We start from the raw sequence: 20,079 nt of genomic DNA, 5'->3' as shown, positions 1-20,079 counted from the left end.
AGACCCATAATTGGAATAGCCCACATGTGCATAATGCCCTTACATTTTGTACATTTGTGGGACAAAGTTACCATTCTACTTAAGGCTCTGCTAGTTCTCTTTGCAAATACTGGACATACACTGCTAGTAGTTGGACGTTGTGCTTAAAAGTCCGCTTCCAATGATTCTCTGTGCAACACTAAAAAAGGTGTTTTTCTTTCATTCAGAGTTTAAGCACACCAATGTGTTCCTGATACAGCATCGATCAAGTTGCAGTTGGCTAAGTTGGTGTGTTGAAAATACAGCTACTTCATGTAGGTTGTCATTCAGGAGTCATAGTGTCAATTTGGATATTTTCTTTATTTGTTTTTTTGCTTTGAGTACAGTTGTATTAAGGGAGCTATCACTCTGAATTGCGGAAGTGCGATTTGCTTCTGTAATTTCAGTTTTATGTTCTGAAATACTAAATCTGTTATCAACTACTTCAACAGACTGTTCTTTTGTGAATGTTTCAGTGATGTGTTGCAGTGAATAAATATGCTTTCTAATTCAAAAGTAAGATATAGGAATATTTTGTTTTTGTTCAGCCACAAATTCAGAAGTATTCTGCTACTATGTTAAACATAAGCAGTTACGCTCTTTCTCTGTGACTGCACAGAGTGAGAATATGGGTATGCCCCTGACCTATAGTAATAGAATGTAATGACACCAATTCAAAAAATGGGGTCACATCTCACACAAACAACCTCGGACTCACCAGCCTAACCAATATTCTTTGTAAAGTGATGACAGTCTTAACGCAAAGGCTATCCAAGATAAAACAAGAGATATACTTATGAAAGATAAGGACAATATGGGATTTGATAAGAGTAGATATGATCTCTTTAAATCTTGAGGCATTCTCGAACAGGTGAACACTTGATGAAAGGCTTACAGTGTATGATGCTCATCTTGACCTTGTTAAGGATTCTGTATATTCTATACAATGAGATGACTGAAAAAATTAAATCTTTAAATATCTATGCATACATAATTACTTGGGCAAATCTGATTAAACACCAATGCACAAAATGTGATGTAGAGGTAGGCATCAGCAGTCTATCATGACAGTGGTTGCCAGTGGTACCCCACAGACCTCTGTAGTAGGGACACTTCCTATATACTGAAGATTCTGAGAAATGTTGAAAGCCTTGAACTGTGGCAGTTTTCATCAAAAATTGAAGAAAAAAAGATACTATTTCAAATGTCCTTGCATATTTCAATTGCACTTCAAGTTGCCTGTGACATATCAGTGTTTTTGTACCTTTAAGCTATTTTTTAATTTTATTTAAGTTTGATGACCAGGGAAGTCCACTGGGCCAAGAAGAGCCCATTTTCAGTGGAGGCCCAGGAGAAGAGCTCCACAATAATTGCAAGTTACATTTCACATGTTACAAAAGAACATAGTTCATACAGTTAATTAAATATTTACAGATAAACTCCATGATATTTGCAATTGGCTTGTCACAATGTTACAAAAATGAAAAGACAAAATTTAATGCAGAAATTTCAACATTTACATAAAGTGAATATTTTTGTTATAAACTCAATTGTAGGTTTAACATTTCAAAATATATAGCTACTAGCCATTAGTAGGTTAGGAAAATACTATGCATGGAGAGGGTAATAGTATAATTGAGATTGGAGAGTATAGTACAATAGATATTAGAGAGAAAATTAGTTTTTGGTAGGGGAGGGATTGTTTTGGGTGGGATGAAGTAATAGTAGAGGTGGTTAGATGAGTCAGTGCAAGGTGGAATGGGGGGGGGGTTAAGTTGGAGCGTGGCAAGGGCATTCCCATTTGGAAGAAAGATGAGTGAGTAGCTGAGATTTTACATTTGTATGGTTAGATAGGTTGCACAGGTGTGTGGGGAGAGAGTTCCACTGTTTAGCTAAGGATTGGGACAGCAGTAGATGGCCAGGAGGTCGTGCAGGTTTGTGGACCTGAAGGAGATTTTGTTTTTTGGATACGAGTGAGCAGTTGGGAATGTAAGGTTTTAAGGAAGTGGCGAGAGCTGGGCAGTTGGCAGGCTTAAAGAAGACGTTGTGGGCAATGGTGAGTTGTAGGTAACTGAGGTAGTTGGGTAGTTCAAGCCAGGTGAGGAGGGAGTGGCAGTGGTGGGATGAGTTTTTTTAAATTGGTTGCAAATTTGAAGATCTTGTGGTAGCAGGATTCAAGTTTGGACCGAAGGCCAAGATGGAGATTGGTGAAAAGCGGGGCACCATACATAAGGGAGGGGAGGAGGAAGGTGGATGCAAGAGTTTGATGGGTACAGGGGCTTAGGAAGCAGTTGTGCCTGTAGAGGAGACCTAACTTTTGGTTGAGCACATGTGGGTGTCAAATTTTAGTTCTTCTTCAATAATGATGCCAAGAAGCTTGTTGTTGGGAACGATTTCAAGGAGGGTGGTTTTTGGCTCTGTATGGTGAATGTGGATTTGTCAATGGAGTTTTTGGTAGGGGAAAAAAACATTAGTTTGGTTTTATTTGCATTTTGAGCCAAAGGGTTAAACTGCATCCAGGTTTCTGTTTTGGAGAAGGCTAGTTGGGTTTTTGCTAGGAGCTTGGAGGGGGAGAAGGCTGAACAGATGATTGTTGAGTCATCTGCATACTAGATGATAGATGAGTCTGGGATGGATTGGTGAAAGTTGTTAATGAATAGGTTGAAGAGAAGAGGGCCAAGAACAGAACCTTGTGGGACACCTGTGGGTTTGGGAAGGAAGGGGGAGGTTGAAGTTTTCCATTGGACAGCTTGTTGGAGGTTGAACAAGTAGATGGAAAAACAGGCAATATTTTATTGGCCTTTAACCTAAAAGGTTACTTGTTTGAAATTTATGCTTGGTCTAGTATCACAGTCTTGAAGTTGTATTTGCAATAGTGGGAACATGTTGATACACAGTGGGATCTGTCTCTCACGTATATATTTATACAACTTTCACTGAATATTTGCCATGACTATACTTGTAATTTCTGCTTGTGCCATCGTCTTGCAGTTTTATTTTACAATAGTGGCCATATTGTGAGTTTTCCTGCAGGATCTGTGCCCATAAAAAATTATCTATACTCAAATTCTGTTCAAAAATTAGATATTCTGTTTAGTATTTGCCCATTTAAGCTGAACTTAAAGAGCTTTGTTTGTTAGAACTGCTGTGGATTTCCTTGCTCTTTGTTGTATTGTTCCAGCTCCCGCCCCCACCACCCCAACACTTTTACATTAAGTATTGCTGAACTTACTCCTACCTCCTGGTTGCTACACTAACAGGTCCCCCCCCCCCATAAAAGTTAAACTCCTGAATTTCTAGCCTACCAGAAACCTTAGACCTGTACCACAGAGTCATAGTAGTAAGAGAACTATGAGTTGGTATAGGCTCTTAGTCACACAGCTCCAGTGGCTAAATTCTTCACAGGAGATTATTAGGCTATCATACCGGAAGTCATTTCAAGCCTAACCTAACCTAACTGCCCATGTCCAGGAGGGTTGTCGGCACTATCCCCATTAAGAATTTAAGGTACTCCATATCCACTTAATGAGTTTCTTCTTGAACACTGTCATAAAGGTGCTCTGTTTCACATGAATTGTTCTAAAGGCATGAAAGTCACTGGTCACTGGGAGACAAATCTGTCCCTCCAGCATGTCGTATTTAAGTCACAGGATATATTTAAGTCCCTGCAATGGGTAGCCCTAGACCCATTTGATTTACGGATATGCAGCAAGTTCATTAGGGTTGGGTCTTGACTTGCTCTGTAGGCCAGGTGCAAGTCTCCCCTAAGAATTCTATATGATAAGTATAGTGACAGAGACGTTAGTCAGTCTGTATAGAGTACATGCAGGAGCCCCTTGATATTCTTTGTTAGAAACCTCTGAGGTCTATCTAAATTGTTGTACGTGCTTAGTACAGTACATGCCAAATGGGGAGTTATACTCAATTATGGGCCAGATAAGTGCGGAGTATAAGGGGGTTATAACTTCTTTTGCTCTCAAGGCTATGCTTTTACTAATCAAGTGTGCTATGTGGGAAACTTTCCTTACTAAGGTAGACACATGGTGGTTGAAGTTAAGGTTGCAGTCAACCTGTGATACCAGGTCCCTTACCACTTCACAGGTACTTAGGGTATTGTTGATTTGAAAGTGTGTAGGGACATTGTTTGTGCCTAAGAGAATGATGATGCATTTCTTTGTATTCAGTTTGAGACTGTGACTAATACACCAGTTGTTGGTGTGCATGAGACCCTCCTGGAGTATACTGACATCATTTGGGGACTCAATGATTGCAACTAGTTTGCGGTCATCTGCAAACCTAGTCTGCCACAACCCCTTAGTTTTGACCAGAACTTCTGAGAAGTACATACAAAACAGTAGGGGGCCAGCACTGACCCCTGTGGCACGCCACTGGTAACAGGTATGCTGGTTGATATGGGATGGTGTTAAAAGCCTTTGCCAAGTTGAGGTATGCTGTGTGTACAGATTTGCCCTCCTCTGTATCCTTGGTCATACTTTCAAAGAAATCCACCAGATTTAACAGGCAGGATCTGCCCTTCACGAAGCCAAATTGGGTAGGATACAGGTTTTGGAGGTCACCTGTCTCATTTATGAGGTCCATAATGATATGTTCCATGCCCTTAAAGATGAGGCTGGTCAGGCTTATGGGTCTGTAATTCCCAGAGTCTGCTGCAAGGCCACCTTTGTGGAGGGGAATAACTGTAGCTGTTCTCCATTTTGCAGAACAAAGCCTGTAGTTAGACTATGATTGAAAGGGGTACTTAGTGGTGATGCTAGTTCATGTCTAGTCTGTTTAGAAGACAACCTTGGATGTCATCTGGTCCCATAAAGGTTGTGTTTTTTGCCTTGGACAGGGCTTTGATGACCTGATTTTCAAATATGTAATGTGTGTGTGCGTGGGGGGGAGGTGGTTATAAGTTAGGAGGGGATAAGGGAATGAAATTTTCACCAAACCTATCCACTAGTAGGACTGCAATCTCTGCGGGGTCAGTGTGCGTGATACCGTTGGTCACTATTTCTGCCCATGCTTTGGTCTTACCCTTTAGGTTAAGTACATAGCTGTAAAAGGCCTTATGGTTATCCTAGGCAGTATTTGCCAAGCTTCTCTCAAAGGAGGTCAAGGAGGATAGGTTCATATGTAGGTACTAGGCTATCTGCCAGAAGGCATTTATAAGCCTAGCCAGGATGTGTTGGCTTTCGCCGCCCCCTTAGATTAGTTCCCTGTGCTTCTGTCCAGCAGAGCCACTGAAGTAATCCCCGCAGTAAACTTTGTTTTCCATCCACTCGTCAAGGTTTCTTTTGAAAAGTTTTAGCAAGGAGCTCTGCCTAATGTAGATTAGGATCTTGCTCCAAAGCATGGGAAGTCTTTGGAACAGGACTCTATCCCTTCAGCATGTCCTATTTATTGTTGTGGTGAGGTTTAGATCTCTAGAGCGTGTGGCTCGAGGGGATAAGGTTTTCTTTAGATGGAGCATGTCCATCAATTTTGGGTTGGACATGGCCTTGTATGTCAGGCAGAGGTCACCTCTGAGAAGGCGGTATGCAACACAGTACAACTGGAGTTTCTTCAGTCAAGCCGCATAGGGCATCTGATGCCAGTGATCCTACTGGTGAGGTACTTCTGTGGTCTTTCCAGCTGTTGCAGGTGTCTTGTAAGGTACATCCCAAATGGGGAGTTGTACTCTATCATGGGTCTGATGAGTAGAGGGGCACAATGAACTCTTTTGATCTGGATGCGAACCCTTTTGTGATTAGGTGGGCCATGTAGAAGGATTTTCTAACCACTTTGGCAATGTGATTATCAAAGGTGAGATTACTATCTACTTGGATCCTCAGAACCCTTATTACATCTTCCATATTTAAGGGACTACCACCTATGTGTCAGCTTGTGGGCACTTTGTTTTTTCCAAAGGGGAGGACTATGCACTTTTTGGCATTTAGCTTGAGGTCATGATTTTGACACCAAGTATCCATCTCAGTGAGACTTTTTTGGAGTATGTCTGCGTCAGCCGGAGAGTCAATTATAGCCCCTAGTTTGCAGTCTGTGAACTTGGTCAACCATAGTCCTCCTGTGCTTGCCTGTACCTCTGAGAAGTATATGCCGAACAGGAGGGGTCCTAGGACTGAGCCCTGGGGAATGCCACTTGTAACCAGTTTAGAGTCGGACCTAGCTCCCACAACTCTCACCATGTGGGTTCTGTCCGTGAGCCAGTTGGCAACCCATCTTGTGATGTAGGGGTTTATGTTCAGGCTGGTGAGCTTGTCTATAATACCAGAATGGGGAATGGTGTCAAAGGCCTTAGCGAGGTGTGTGTACCACCTTTCCCTCGTCTATAGCCTTGGTAACTGTCTCAAAGAAGTCCACCAGGTTTAGGAGGCATGATCTGCCCTTAAAGCCGAACTGAGTAGGGTCCTGTGTTTGGAGGTTCCCAATGTCTCTGTTAATGATTTCCATGATAATGCGCTCCATAGCCTTGCAGACCAAGCTAATCAGGCTTATAGGGCGATAGTCCCTGGGGTATGTTGTGGCTCCACCTTTGTGGAGAGGAATAACCATTGCTGTGTGCCACTCTAAAGGTGCGTAGCCTGTGGAGAGGCCGAGTTTGAAAAGTGTATTTAGGTGAGGGGTTAGTTCGTCTTTGAGCTCATGTAGGACGTACAGCCTGGGACACCGTCCGGTCCCACTGATGCTGTGCTTTTGGCTTTGGAGAGGGCTGTTTTAACCTGAGTGTGTGATTTCAGGGACTCTACATTCTTCTGGTATGGTTATGGGCCCTTTTGGGGGTGAGGGGGGGTGAAGTTTACGCTGAACCTGTCTGCCAGGATGTTGGCGATATCGGTCGGTTGTGTATTTTCTGCCATTCTGCACTAACTCAGAGCAGATCTGAGCATTGCCACTTAGATTCTTGACATAGCTAAAGAATGCCTTGTGGTTATCTTTGGAGTCCTTGGCAATTTTTCTTTCAAAGCTCACTTTGGATGATTTTATGAGAGATTGTAGTTTCTTGCTGATACTGATCAGGGATGTCTTCCCTTCTTGGGATTTTACTCTTTTCTGTATTAGTTTCCTCCTTCTATTGTATAGCTTGTTTATGGCAGGAGTCCACCAGAATGGTTTCCTTTTCTTGGAGGAGTGAGTCTTGGTTTTGCTTGGGATGGCATGATCCATGCATTCTTGTAGGTGCCCGTAGAATGCATTAGTAAAAGATTTTGCAGCTTGGACAGCGTTATCCCTCAGCATGGGGGCTTTGAAACTTTCCACCTCGGTCTTAAGTAACGTGAAGTTTGCTTTTGAAAAGTTTTTCATGGTGGTTTTCCTGTCCGGGGGGGGGGGGGGGATGTGGATATCTAAAGTGATTTATGGTCAGATCTAACCAGCGAGGGGTTGACCTCCGGTGTGGAACACTGGTCACCCATGTTGGTGAAGACTAGGTCCAATAAGTTGTCACCTCTGGTGGAAGTGTTGACCAGTTGAACCAGGGCATTTGAGTTTATAAATTCTAGGAAATGCTGGGCAAGGAAGTTAGTACTTGAGTAGTTCTCCCAGTTAATGTTTGGGTAATTGAAATCACCCAATATTAGGGTGTTTGGTAGGACTATATATGTTTCCCAGTGTTTTCAGAAATGCGGAATGGGGGTCCTGGGACATGGTGGGTGATCTGTAGCAAGCTACAATTTGAATTGCAGTTTTGCCCGTTGTTAGTTGCACGTGGATGATCTCTGAAGCATCGTGCTGTGCCACTAACCTGGAGATGTGGGTATCCTTGATGAATATGGATACACCCCCTCCTTTTGTATTTCAGTTTGGGTTCTGTGACCAAAATGTATGGTATGAATTGTAGCCTGGTAGTGCTGGGGTGCTCTCTGGAGCCTTAAACCAGGTTTCTGTTACTGCACATATATCGATTTTCTCCATACTGAGGAGTGCCTCGACTGCGTGCATTTTGAGGTTTAGACTTCTGGCATTGAGTAACATTACCCTCAGTTTTTTGTTACTTGTGCTATTTACGGCGGTGGGTTTGTCTTTTGAGCCTTGCCTAAAAAAGGCACTATAGGAGTGGCAAGAGCATTGGCCTGTACTCGAAAGCCTAAGGGTGACAGGTGCAAGCCGTCTCTAGAAAAGCAGCGTGGCTTGTCGAGCATGTCATCCCAGGCAGACAGACACTGGATCCCCTTTGAATGATACCAGAAACTTAGCCAATTATTGAAATCGAGAATTTTTTCTTTATACCACGGTATCATTCTTTGTGAGGGCAGGATGCTACTCAGGGTCAGGGTCATACAGGCCTGGGCTACGTGATCAGAGAGCTCTTCCATGTCTCTTTTCATGTAGTCCAGGGAGGTACGGCTCAGGTCATTCACACCAACATGGACTATGACAGAGTCATATTTGTACTTGTTTTGGAGTGACCTAAGTGCTTGTGTTATGTGGTGGATCCTGGCACCCGACAGGCAGCTAACAGTAACCTTCTCCTTATTCAGCCTAGTGAGAGGGATGTCAGTGTGCCTGACTATATAAGTCACCTATTACTAGTATGTTGGGTATGTTATTTTGCCTCAAGGGCTGTGATTGCATGGAACACTGGTTTTGTGAAGTATGTGTTTCATGGTTTGTGTTGGGAGGTGGAGGTTGCTTGGATGTTTGCTTTGGAGGTCTCTGTTGGTTTTGCAGATTTTTATTTAGAGCTTCCGAGTATGTTTTCATGTATTTATTTGTGTTTTCTGCCAGTGCTGCTTTAATGGGTCTATATGAGACTGGTGGTGTGATGCAAGTATTTCCCTTCTCCTCTTGACTGTCTGATCCAGTCTTGGGTTGAGAGAGCTTAGCCTCCAGTTTGGCTGTATAAATGCATCTCTCACATGTATTAGTGTTTGGTGGTAGGAGGAGGGGGTTGTCTGTGTACATGAGGCAGTTGTAACATTGCCTCAAAATGCCCATATTCACCAGTTGGACTGGAGAGTACACCTGAAACTGCCCTTTGGACATGGCTGGATAGGTACAGTGAACTGTTTTACTGGATGGCTGGTAAAGTCGAATAGAGAGCCTTGTCCTTCTGTACAGTACAGGAGGGTCTAGTGCTAGGGTTTATAAGTGCTTGCTATAAGTTTTGAGCAAGTGCCAGGCTGAGAAATAAATGGCTTGAGTGCTTAAGTTGAAAGTTTGTCTAGTTCCAAGGGAAAATTTGAAGAGGAGACTTTGTGGAGCCGGGAATAGTTTTATCCTAGTTAACTGGTGCTGCTCGGCGCGCAAAACTGGGCAAATACTGCATTTATAGCAAGGAAATGAAAGAGATAGAAATTAGCCCAAAATGGCCAATAAACTACTAATTTCTGGGCTGAAACCACTCCTCCAGGGACAGATAGGCTGCTCAAAGCTCCAATCTCTCATGGGTGAACAGAGAACTTCCTTCTATCCAAGTAAGGTATGGGCAAACACAGAGATTTGTAATACAGCCCTAAATGCACTAACCTGAAAACTGGACTATACTAGCTTCGAAAGGCAGAAAACAGGTTGGGAGGGTGACCTAATGGTTAAGGTGTTTGCCTTACAAACACAAGGTGCAGGGTTCAAGTCTCACAAGGAATAATTGGCTAGGCTTAAAATGGCTCACAAGGGCAGTTAGCTTAGTATGAACCTATAAATCTATGAACAAGCATATATATATATATATATTTTTTTTTTTTAGAAAATAAAGCAGTTACATTCAAAAAACACTTCAAATGCACAGAAAAGGATACTTATTGTTATATATTGCAGATCCGAGTTGTAGTCAATGCCCCTAGTAATAAAGTAGGAAGAAACACAAATACAGTAAAAGCAGATGAATAAAGTGCAATTTTTTTACATATATATATATATATATATATATATATATATATATATATATATATATATATATAAAGGTTGGCGGAATGGTTAAGTTGTTTACCTTATAGACACAAGGTGCAGGGTTTGATTCTCACATGGGGTAATTGGCTTGGCTTAAAATGTCCCACGAGGGCAGTTAGCCTAGTACTAACTTACAGATATATATATAAAACAATAGAAAACGAACAAACTGATTTAAACAAGTTACCCAATTAACCAGAGAAAAGCTCAAAACCTGTGACAAGTTGTCTTATTAACGTGTTGAGGCTGAGGAGGATTCTTTTCCATTTTGAGGCCTTGTCTTTGTCTTCTTGACCAGCAACTTTTTTTACATTTATTATAGAGTTTGTTGATGCTGGATGTCCACCATGGCAGCTTATTTTTACTTGGAGCCTTGGTTTTGATTCTTTCTGGTACAGCAGAGTTTATACACTTATGCAAGTGATTGCAAAGGGCTTTAGTATAAGATTTAGTGTAGTTACCACATCCAGCTTGGGATGAGGCTTGGAATGCATTTATACCTTCACCTAGGAGGGTATAATTTCCCTTGGTGAAGTTTTTTAGTCTGATTTCACCCTTTGTGAATTCTGGCGTTAGTGTCAGTTCGAAGTTGACTGATTTGTGGTAAGTTTTAACTAATGAGGGTGCAACAGTTGCAGCAGTGCACCTGTTTGACATGTTGGTGAGGACCAGATCTAGAATGTTTGTTTCTCCTTGTCAGGGTATAGACAATTTGTTCCAGGGCATTTGAATTCACAAAGTCAAGCAACTTTTGTATTAGTGAGTTTGGTCTAGCGTAGGTTTCCAACTTGATAGTGGGATAATTGAAATCCCCCATAACTAGTGTGTTCGGTAACATTTGAATTGTCTTCAGTTTGGTTAAGTAGGCTTTGTGGGTGGAGTGACCCATGGAGGGGGATCTGTAACTGGCCAAGACTTGAATGGGGGTCTTACCCCCCCCCCATAATCTGGACCTGCAGTAACTCCATAGAGTTGTCCAGTCTAACTAGATGGGAAGTGAATTTATCCCCAATATAGACTGAAACACCACCTTCTTTGGTTTTCATTCTGTGGTCTAAAGGTGTGGAAGGCATTGTACCCTTGCAGGGCCAGGGTACTCTCTGAGGCCTTAAACCAGCTTTCTGTGACTGCACAGACAGCTACATGTTCTAGTGATAGAAATGCTTCCAGCATTTAGCAGCATGACCCTTATTTTGTTCTGATTGGTTAATTTAATGTCTGCAATCTTGTTTTTGACACTTTGCCTAAAAAGGCACTATGGGGGAGGCAAGAGCCTTTGCCAGCAGCCAAAATCCTAGGGGTGCCACATGAAAACTCTCTCTGGCAAAGCAGCGAGGTTTGTCAACCACGGATACCCAGTCTGACAGGAACTGGTTCCCCTTTGAATGACACCAAAAACTGAGCCAATTATTGAACTCGATCATTTTTTGTTTATACTGTGGGATCATTCTAGGTGGGTTTTGAGTGATACGCCTTATGGACGTGGTGGGAGAGACACTGGTGTTGCTATTCATAGGTGCTGTGGGGACTGTTTTAGCTGTAGAAGTCTTCTGTTTTGTAGGTCTCTGGTGTTTCTGAACATCCGCATATGTAGATTTACATGTCTGATACATACTGTGCATGTATGAGTAGATGTATGTGTATGAGGAGTACTGCTATGTGAATACGTGGTGGTGGGTGAGTTGACAGCCTTCTCCGGGTTTCTGTTTTGAGTGTGAGAGCACATGGATTCTAGATTCTTAGTGTAAACACATCTCTTGCACTCTGTACTAGATTGTGTTATTAGTAGAAGGTTGTCTGTATACATAAGGTAATTGCCACACTGCCTCAACAGACACAAGTCAACAAGGCTGGCAGGATAAACAAGGTTAGTCCAACTGCCCATAATGCTAAGTTGAAACAGTTGTCACTAGGGGTGGCTTTTCAGAAACTATTACGGAGGAGCTCAGTGAATGGATATTTCTGCCTGGGTTTTAAGGGAAAATTTGTTGAATTTAACTGTCCGACTTTGGCACACAATTGCATGGTGTTGCAAGGTACTTATTTGCTGTTTTTGGACTAGTTTCCACTCCGATTTGTCTCCTAGAACCTGCACTGTGCTTATCTCACCACTCTCTTTTACTCAACACTCCGAGAAGCATATAAAGCCTTGAACTGAGATTTTTCAAAAAACAAACAAAAGAATTGTGATATACAGCAGGACTGTGCTTCACTTACATGTCTAACTGCATTTTTCCATAACCACATTTACTAGTAAATTCTGCCTGGCTGGAAGGAGGAGTATTGCAGTTTCATTTCGCATTAGTGACAGTATTGTGAGTTTTGCTGTGGGATCTCTACCCATACAAACTGTTTATGCTCAAATTGTGTTGAAAAGACTGGATTTCTTTTTATCATTTACCTGTTTAAGCTGTACTTCTAGAGCTTCCTGTTTGTTATAACTGCTGCTGATTTCAATGCTCTTTGTAACAGCCCCCCCCCCCGGGGGGGGCTGCATTAAGTACTGCTCTCCCTGCTGCTGCATCTTGATTGCTACAGTAACCACAGGTTCCTCCTATGATCACTATAAAATTTAAACTCCTGAATTTCTAGCCCACATGGGACCTTAGACTTACAGCGCAGAGCTACACTCATGAGAGATTTGCTACAGGTTCTAAGTTACAATCTCCATTGGCTAGATTTATTGGCTTTCTCAATTGGTTTTCTTGCTAGGTTGTCTGTAGTGAATTGAGCTTATCCAGGGACTTTTATTCAAGGCTCTGAGAAGTCTGGAAAGCCTTGAACTATGAGCTAAAATGGAAGAAAAAAAGCTATGCTCAGCACACCACTGCTGCTGGACTCCCTCTACAGTGGATTAGCAGTCCAAAAGCCTTCTTCTCTGTAGGGCGCCTTCCTTATTCATGTAGCATTAGCAATCCAAACTTGAGGCTTCAGTAACCTGCTCAGAGTAAATAAATCACACCCTGAGCAGCAGTAAAGCTTGCCTGGGATACCTGTACATCTCAGCCTAAGGCATTAGGCACCATGTTCGCTGTTCAAAAAAAGTAACACCTGCATCCCAAAAACAACCCAACTTAAAGCAGTTATAGTCTCTCCAGCCTCCTAAATCATGCCTGTCTAAACAACAAACTAGCACTTCTTCATAAATTCTGTTTGCAGCCTGACTGAGATGGGCATCTTGAGACAATAGAAGAATTGTGTCATACTTTCTGATGTCATCTATTACTCAAACAAAACACAGTGTGTGTGAGGGATGTACGGCTGTAAGGGTCTATATCACCACACTGAAAAGACTGGAAAGCGAATGGCTTTAACATCAAAAATGCCATTCATCGAGGTGTTTACTATGAGACCGCGGTATAGTAAAGATCAGAAAATTTGCCCTTTCCTCACTGCAGTGCAATCTTGGAGTTGGTATATATAATTAGCGGAGGGTGTGGGGGTGCAGCCCCCAAGAGTGATTTTGATGTACTGCATTTTCGATGTTAAAGCCATTCACTTTTCAGTGCTTTCAATTTGGTGATATAGACCCCATCTGTAATGGCACTGGAGACTAAAATTGCCCACACAGACAACTCAAACAACAGGATTGTCAGTGGTACACCATACAGCACAGTTGACCATGACCATATTTACAGATAATTCTTCACATGCTGAGGTTCTAAAGATTAACTTGCCTAAACCTCAAAGACCTCCAAATGGAACATGGGTACAAAACATCCTCAACACTGTCTGCCTCTTAAGCCTACCACCTCACATAGTACAGAGTCCCAGAGTTACGGATGCTAACCCCGTAGGGCAGTCTTCCACTAGATCAAACATTCTCGTTATAGATAACTCCTCTAAGGCATACAGATGTACCTTATATATTAGGCTGAGCAAGGAAAGACTGAAGGTTAATTGTCTGCCTGATGCCAGGATTCATCAGATCACACACAGATGCGCACAAACACATACACCCTCAAGTCCTGGAATAACAAGTACCTGTATGACTCAGTACATGTTCTGTCAATGACTTGAGATTTATCACCCTGAATTATACGAAGAGAGCCATGAATGAGCTCACAGGTTATGTGCCCAAGGCAGGTATGAGCCTAATATTGAGCAGAATTCTACCTTCTGCAGGGATGATGCCACAGTATGAGAAAAAATAATTGACTTTAATAATTGGCATAGTTTTTGCTGTCATTCAGTGGGAGTCCAATATTTGTCAGCCTGAAAGGACAGGATCGACAAACGATGCTGCTTAGACAAAGATATTATACAACCCATAGAGCTTTTTTTTTTCACAATACCAGACATACCAACCAATATAATGAAACAAGCAAAGGAAGATATGAAGGCGTTACTGATCAATGCTAGGAATACAAAGAAAAAACTCCACTCCCTGCAAACCCTCTTCATCCTGGATGAAGTAAAAGTCTGTGAAGTGACTGAAACATGGTTTAAAATAGAGAGTATTCCAGCTGTGCAGGGTTAAAATGCCTTCCACACGTTTTAGACCATCAGCTGCTCCTTTTGTAATAATTTAATCAATGTTTTATTTTTGATGTCTCTAATATTATATTGGGGAGACAGGTCGGCCTTTTAAAATACATTTTCAAGAACATATTAGAGACATCAAAAATAAAAAATTAGTCCTTCGGGAGCACATTTTGTAGAATTTCATGATGCTAAGCCAGATTGCTTAAAGGAATGTGTGCTGGAAAAAAGTTAATTTATTTGTAGGTGAATGTGTTTATATTAAGATTAAATTATTAAAAAAGGAAACTATTTATTTTAAAATATAATACTTTGGAGCCATTTGGTCTTAAAGAATGCAATTGGAAATATGTAAATTAATTGAATGACGTTTAATTGGGACAAATTTAGTATTTAAATGACTATATCGTGTTTTTTACTCTTGGAAGGGCTTTGGCCGAGGCGCTAAGTCCTTTTAATAAAGTGGTGTTTACAGCGTGTTCAAGTTGTTATTTTAAAAGATGTTACCTACACCAAAACTGAAGATATAGCTAACCTACTGGCTGATAAACTCAGCTCAAACTTTACTCCTCTCTCCCCCTGTCTATCTCAAATATAAGATCTGAAATCAGCTTGCCACCAGCAATCACACAAGACCAAGCCCTGAAAGTGCTGGGTCTATATTATGTCGCCAAAATGGAATAAGAATGAATGCCGTTTCAGCGACACATAAACCGCAAAATACAAATACAGCAAAAGCCCAGGTCACCGTTTTTTTCCAAAGGGAAAAAAATTGGTAGACCACCACAGACATGACACACAATTTAAAACACTTCAAACTGAGGGGCTGTGCCCTCCACACCTCCCTAACTAAATACACCAACTCCAAGATTGCACTACAGTGGGGTAAAGGGCAATGTCACAGCAACGGCCAAGTGATTTTTTTCCCTAGGAAAAAAATCACTGACCTGGGCTTTTGCTGTATTTGTATTTTGCGGTTTATGTGTCGCTGAAACGGCATTCGTTCTTATACCATTTTGGTGAAATAATATACACCCGAAAGTGCTATCAAAAGCAAAATGTGCTGCATCAAAGGGTCCTGATAAAATCCCAGGATACACCTTCTATGGCATGAAGCATGATTTACCCATACCACTAGCAACACTGTTCAGCCTTTGCCTCCATATGGTTTTTATACCAAGGTAATGGAGAATAGCAACAGCCATTCCCCTGCATAAGGGAGGACCTTCCACAGACCCATGCAATTAAAAACCCAGAAGTCTGACCAGTTTCATATGCAAAGCCATGGAAAGAATTATCATGGAGTTAATCAAAGTATAGGGACCTCCAAACACTGGACCCATCTTAGTTTAGATTTGTCAAAGGCAGGTCATGCTTACTTAATCTGGTGAACTTTTCTGAAAAGGTTACCAAAGCAATAGATGAAGGCAAAATAGTTCACACCATCTACTTCAACCTGGCTAAAGCTTTTAACAAAATGCCCGACACTCTAGCAAAATAGAAAAGCTTAATAGACTAGGAATAAACCCCTTTATCACCTGCTGTATTGCCCACTGGCTCACACATAGGACTCAGGAGATCAAAACAGGACAAGCTAACATGGCAAAAAGACCATTCACCAGTGGAGCCCTCAGGGTTTGGTGCTCTGACCTCTTCTGTTTGGCTTCTCAGAAGTAAAGGACAATACCAAAGTGCTTTGGCTATATAAGTTTACAGATGACTGCAAGGCAGAAGCAGTGATCGAAGACTCAGACATCTTACAGGAAGGGCTATCCCAAACAAACTCGACTAAAGCTGAATGTTACAAAAAAAAAAAAAAAAAAAATTCTAATTTAGAAAGTCAACTCCCCTGGAGACCTACCATGTTGACAATACACCACTAAAAGCTGGCTCAGTATTTTGGGATGTGAGATCTTGGAAAGGATTAGGTGAATCTAAACTACAAAAAAAAAAGTGAATTTAAGTACCAAGAGGGATAATTGGCTAGGCATAAAATGGCCCCGTACTAACTTATGAACTTACACTGGAAGTAGAAAGCATTAACATGGGGTTATGGTAAGGCAATTATGCTTTAAGGCACATAGATTATAACGTTTGCCAATCAAGAACGTCTCACTGGTAAACACTTCAGAAAGGAAAGGAAGGAAAGACAAGACTGGCAAGAAAATTCCATCTAGAAAAGGTAAAGAGGACAGGTAAACTCACATAAGGTCATGATTTATTACCACAGTGACTCTCCTAGAAGATGTGTGAAACAGACGTGTATGACTAAGTCTAATGAGGAACTATTGTTGAAATAGCAGCCAAGATAGCTGGCCACACGTCTTTAGAGTGTCCAGATATAGAACCGATGCTAGTAAATATTTCAAACAATTTTCTGAAAATAGCTATGCAGAGTTCAGTTTACGGATTTTCTGCAGAATTAAAACTTAAAAATTCATCTAGTATTAATGTGTGCATGGCCAAAGTAATCATGTTCATGTATGGACAAAACTGCCATACTTAATCTGTAGTGATGTGTACTATATGCATTCAACATGATAGCTTCAGTCTGAGCACAACTGTACAAGTGAATGCATGACTGATGAATGAAGACTGGTTGACTAAAGAATTCCATCTACTTTCTAAGAAAACAGATAAGAGCCTGCATGATAAGTGTGCCAAATGGCAGTTTCAAGAATGTAATGAAATAGCTTACAGCATCAAGAGAAAAATAAACAAATAAAAAATAAACCTACCTTCCAGCTAAGGTTCCTATGGCAACTACTGACCCCAGGGGATGGAAATCGGCTGATTGTGCTGGATCCTAAAAGCAACAAATACAACAAGAGTTTTAAAGCAATTATGCACACTAGTATCATCAGCTGCATAAAGGTTAAGTTTCATGCAAAGTGTTACTGTCTACATTGCTAACAATGGCCATATGGCTACAAGTGAAATGTCAGAAACACCAAGATCTAGTACAAGACATTAAACCATATATCTAATCTACAGAATATTACAAATCATAGCACTGTCCTTTAAAATCATATCAAATAATCAAAGCAGTGCACTTCCTTAGATAATACACGGTCTTTTATATACCGGACCCCAAGCAGTTAGTGATATGAAATTGCTGTACATGCTTAGTTCATTTATTTAAAAAAGCATTGCTTAAATGGATCTACCTTTATGAAGAAAGCAAGCTATTCTGTGAAGAGTTAGGTTGCATCTGAGGACGAAATGGTACTATGTTTAAATTACTGCAGTTAATAGGCATGTCATTAACAAAACGGACATTATCTTGAAATGTCTGACTGTTAGATGTGAAAATATTCCTGGTATGATGTGCCAAATGTACCATAAATATGACTGCATTTAATAATGAATGTATTTAACATCCTGGGACCGCTGCTTTTTGTCATTTACTTCTGTGAAATCAAGGCCAGTTGCAATGGCCTCTGCCTGACTACATTTGCAGATGATTGCAATTTAGGATCTGTCACTGAATTCCCCACGGACACAAATGTTCTCCAGGTGGGGATGACTGACAAACAACTGGTGTCAAAGCCATGGACTAAAACTAAACATCATGAAATGTGTAATAGTATCCTTTGGGAAGTCATCCACCCCTGATAACTATTATATCGACAACTCACCTGTAACAGTTGATCCAGTAGTCAGGGACTTGGGGACACACAGACTGCACTCTAGCCTTTGACCATCATATGTCTACATCAATGAGGAAATTATTCTATATTGTGCAACTTATAACCAAAGGTATGGCATCTAGGTCCAAGGAAGTCACAGTTCCACTGTATTTGGCATTCTTCAATCCTATCATTGAGTACAATGCTCCTTTTGATATGTACCTAACCAAGCATATCTAACAACTGAACATCCGCAGATAGAGGTTCCTCACTAAAAGAGTGTAGGGTCCAAGTAACATGTCCTATGCAGACCACCTGAAGTATTTTATCTCCTGCAGGCTGTTGAGGGGAGATATATGCCTGACATGCAAGGCAGTGTCAGACCCCACTCTGATGGATCTCCTGCATATCCACAAAACAAATAGCACCAGAATTACACATTCTAAAGACTGAAACCTTGGCTGTGATATAAACAGGACCTTCTGGACAGACAAATATCTATCCCAGACACTACCTCTTCTCTGGAACAGGCTCCCCATCCAAGTGAAGAAGAGCTCCTCCCTACAGCAATTCAAGTGTAACTTGGACAACTGGATGGGGAACAGGAAATTTCTCTGTGGTTTGGCACCTATGTCTCTAATGGACATAGGCAGCCTGTAAAATGGTTTATCTCCCAGGCCCCTGCTTCTAAATGTTTCATCTCCCAAGGTCCTGCTTACACTTATCAAGGGTACCAGAAGTTGCCAGAGATTTGGGATGGAAGGCTAGGCTTAAAAAGGCCCTTGTGGTCATTAGCCTTGTCAACACCTATGAGACTATCAACCTATGTGAATACAGAAATCTGATTTTGGATGTAACTTGACTGATTCAGATATGATGCTGTAAAGCCATTTCAGAAAAAAAAGTAGAAAGTGATTGCAGAGAGTACCTCTATGATTTTGTTCCAAATCGGCTGATGCGTAGTAGTATCCCAGAGCATGATGTGCTTGTCATGTCCACATGTCAAGAAATGGGCTTTAAGTGGATGTGCAGCTAGTCCCCAAAGCTCATCGGTGTGACCCTGCATAAAAAATAGCAAATTAAATTTTAAATTGCAGTATTTTCTAAATAATGAGGACTTGCGTTTGGGAAACTATGCCAGAGATGACAAACTTAGCAGCCTTAAGTATCAGGCAGGAATTCTAAAAGCACTGATAAAATGTATTTTCAAATTAATCCATTTCAAATTCTCCTTCATTAATAAACATGACATGCTGCATTGCAAAGTTTGTACGTCTAAAACTCTAAATTCTGAAAGAAACCTACAAAATGCATACAGAAAACACACATTTTAGATCTCAAAAATATTGTTTTCTTTAAAAAATGACCCTCAATATACCTTCCCTAATGCAGTTCCACAAATGTAACAGACTTCGATGCTCTCACTTGACACAACTTTGCAATTCATGTCCCGGTTTAATTATGTTGGGTGAAGAGCTGCCCCATGGTGATGGAGAAATAGGACTATTTCTTCACTAGAAGCATATTGTGATGCCCTACTTCTGGGTCAGTAATCAAGGAGGCTTAATCCTCACCACTGGCACCTGTGGGAAACATTCACTGGGAGGATAACAGGTATACACACAGTATCTCCAGATGCAACTCTCTGCATCAAGCACAATTACCCTTAAGAGCACACACAGAACACAGTTAGTCCATGGGCCAGCTTCTCTTTCTTCCTCCAGATCCCCAATAAGACTCCCCACTGGCACAGCTATAGAAGCAGGGTTCCAAAGCCAAGTCTTCAAACACACTCTCTCTCTCCAACCACTCTCTCTCTCCAACCAGTGTTTCGTGTTCCTGCCAACTAGCTGATACACACACACTGAAATTTGGGTCTATATTAGAACATCGAAGTTTCAGGTCTTCAAATGTTCTAATATCGACACCTAGTAACCGAAAACCAGTAAGACTGAAAATTTAGATCATCAAATTGTTTCCTTGGGAAAAAATTTGCTGTTCCAAAACACATACACACAACACAAACACACCAAACGCCCAGCAATCCACACACATACACCTA

At 41.3% G+C, this 20,079-nt stretch overlaps 1 protein-coding gene across 1 annotated transcript in view; it reads right to left on the bottom strand.

Annotated features, from left to right (window-relative positions):
• The window catches only part of EML1 (EMAP like 1), a 1,110,860-nt gene that overhangs the window by 88,382 nt on the left and 1,002,399 nt on the right, over positions 1-20,079 (bottom strand). The window contains exons 17-18 of the mRNA XM_044073595.1: positions 18,946-19,077; positions 17,127-17,194 (exon numbers count right to left, since the gene is read on the bottom strand). Of these exons, the coding sequence (XP_043929530.1) occupies positions 17,127-17,194; positions 18,946-19,077 (200 nt within the window). The remainder of the gene's footprint in view (positions 1-17,126; positions 17,195-18,945; positions 19,078-20,079) is intronic.

This window comes from Protopterus annectens, chromosome 6.part0, assembly GCF_019279795.1.
Source record: "Protopterus annectens isolate FY-2018-M chromosome 6.part0, PAN1.0, whole genome shotgun sequence".
NCBI lineage: Eukaryota > Metazoa > Chordata > Ceratodontiformes > Protopteridae > Protopterus > Protopterus annectens.
Note: the sequence above shows the minus strand (reverse complement) of the source record. Positions and strands in the feature narration are given on the sequence as shown.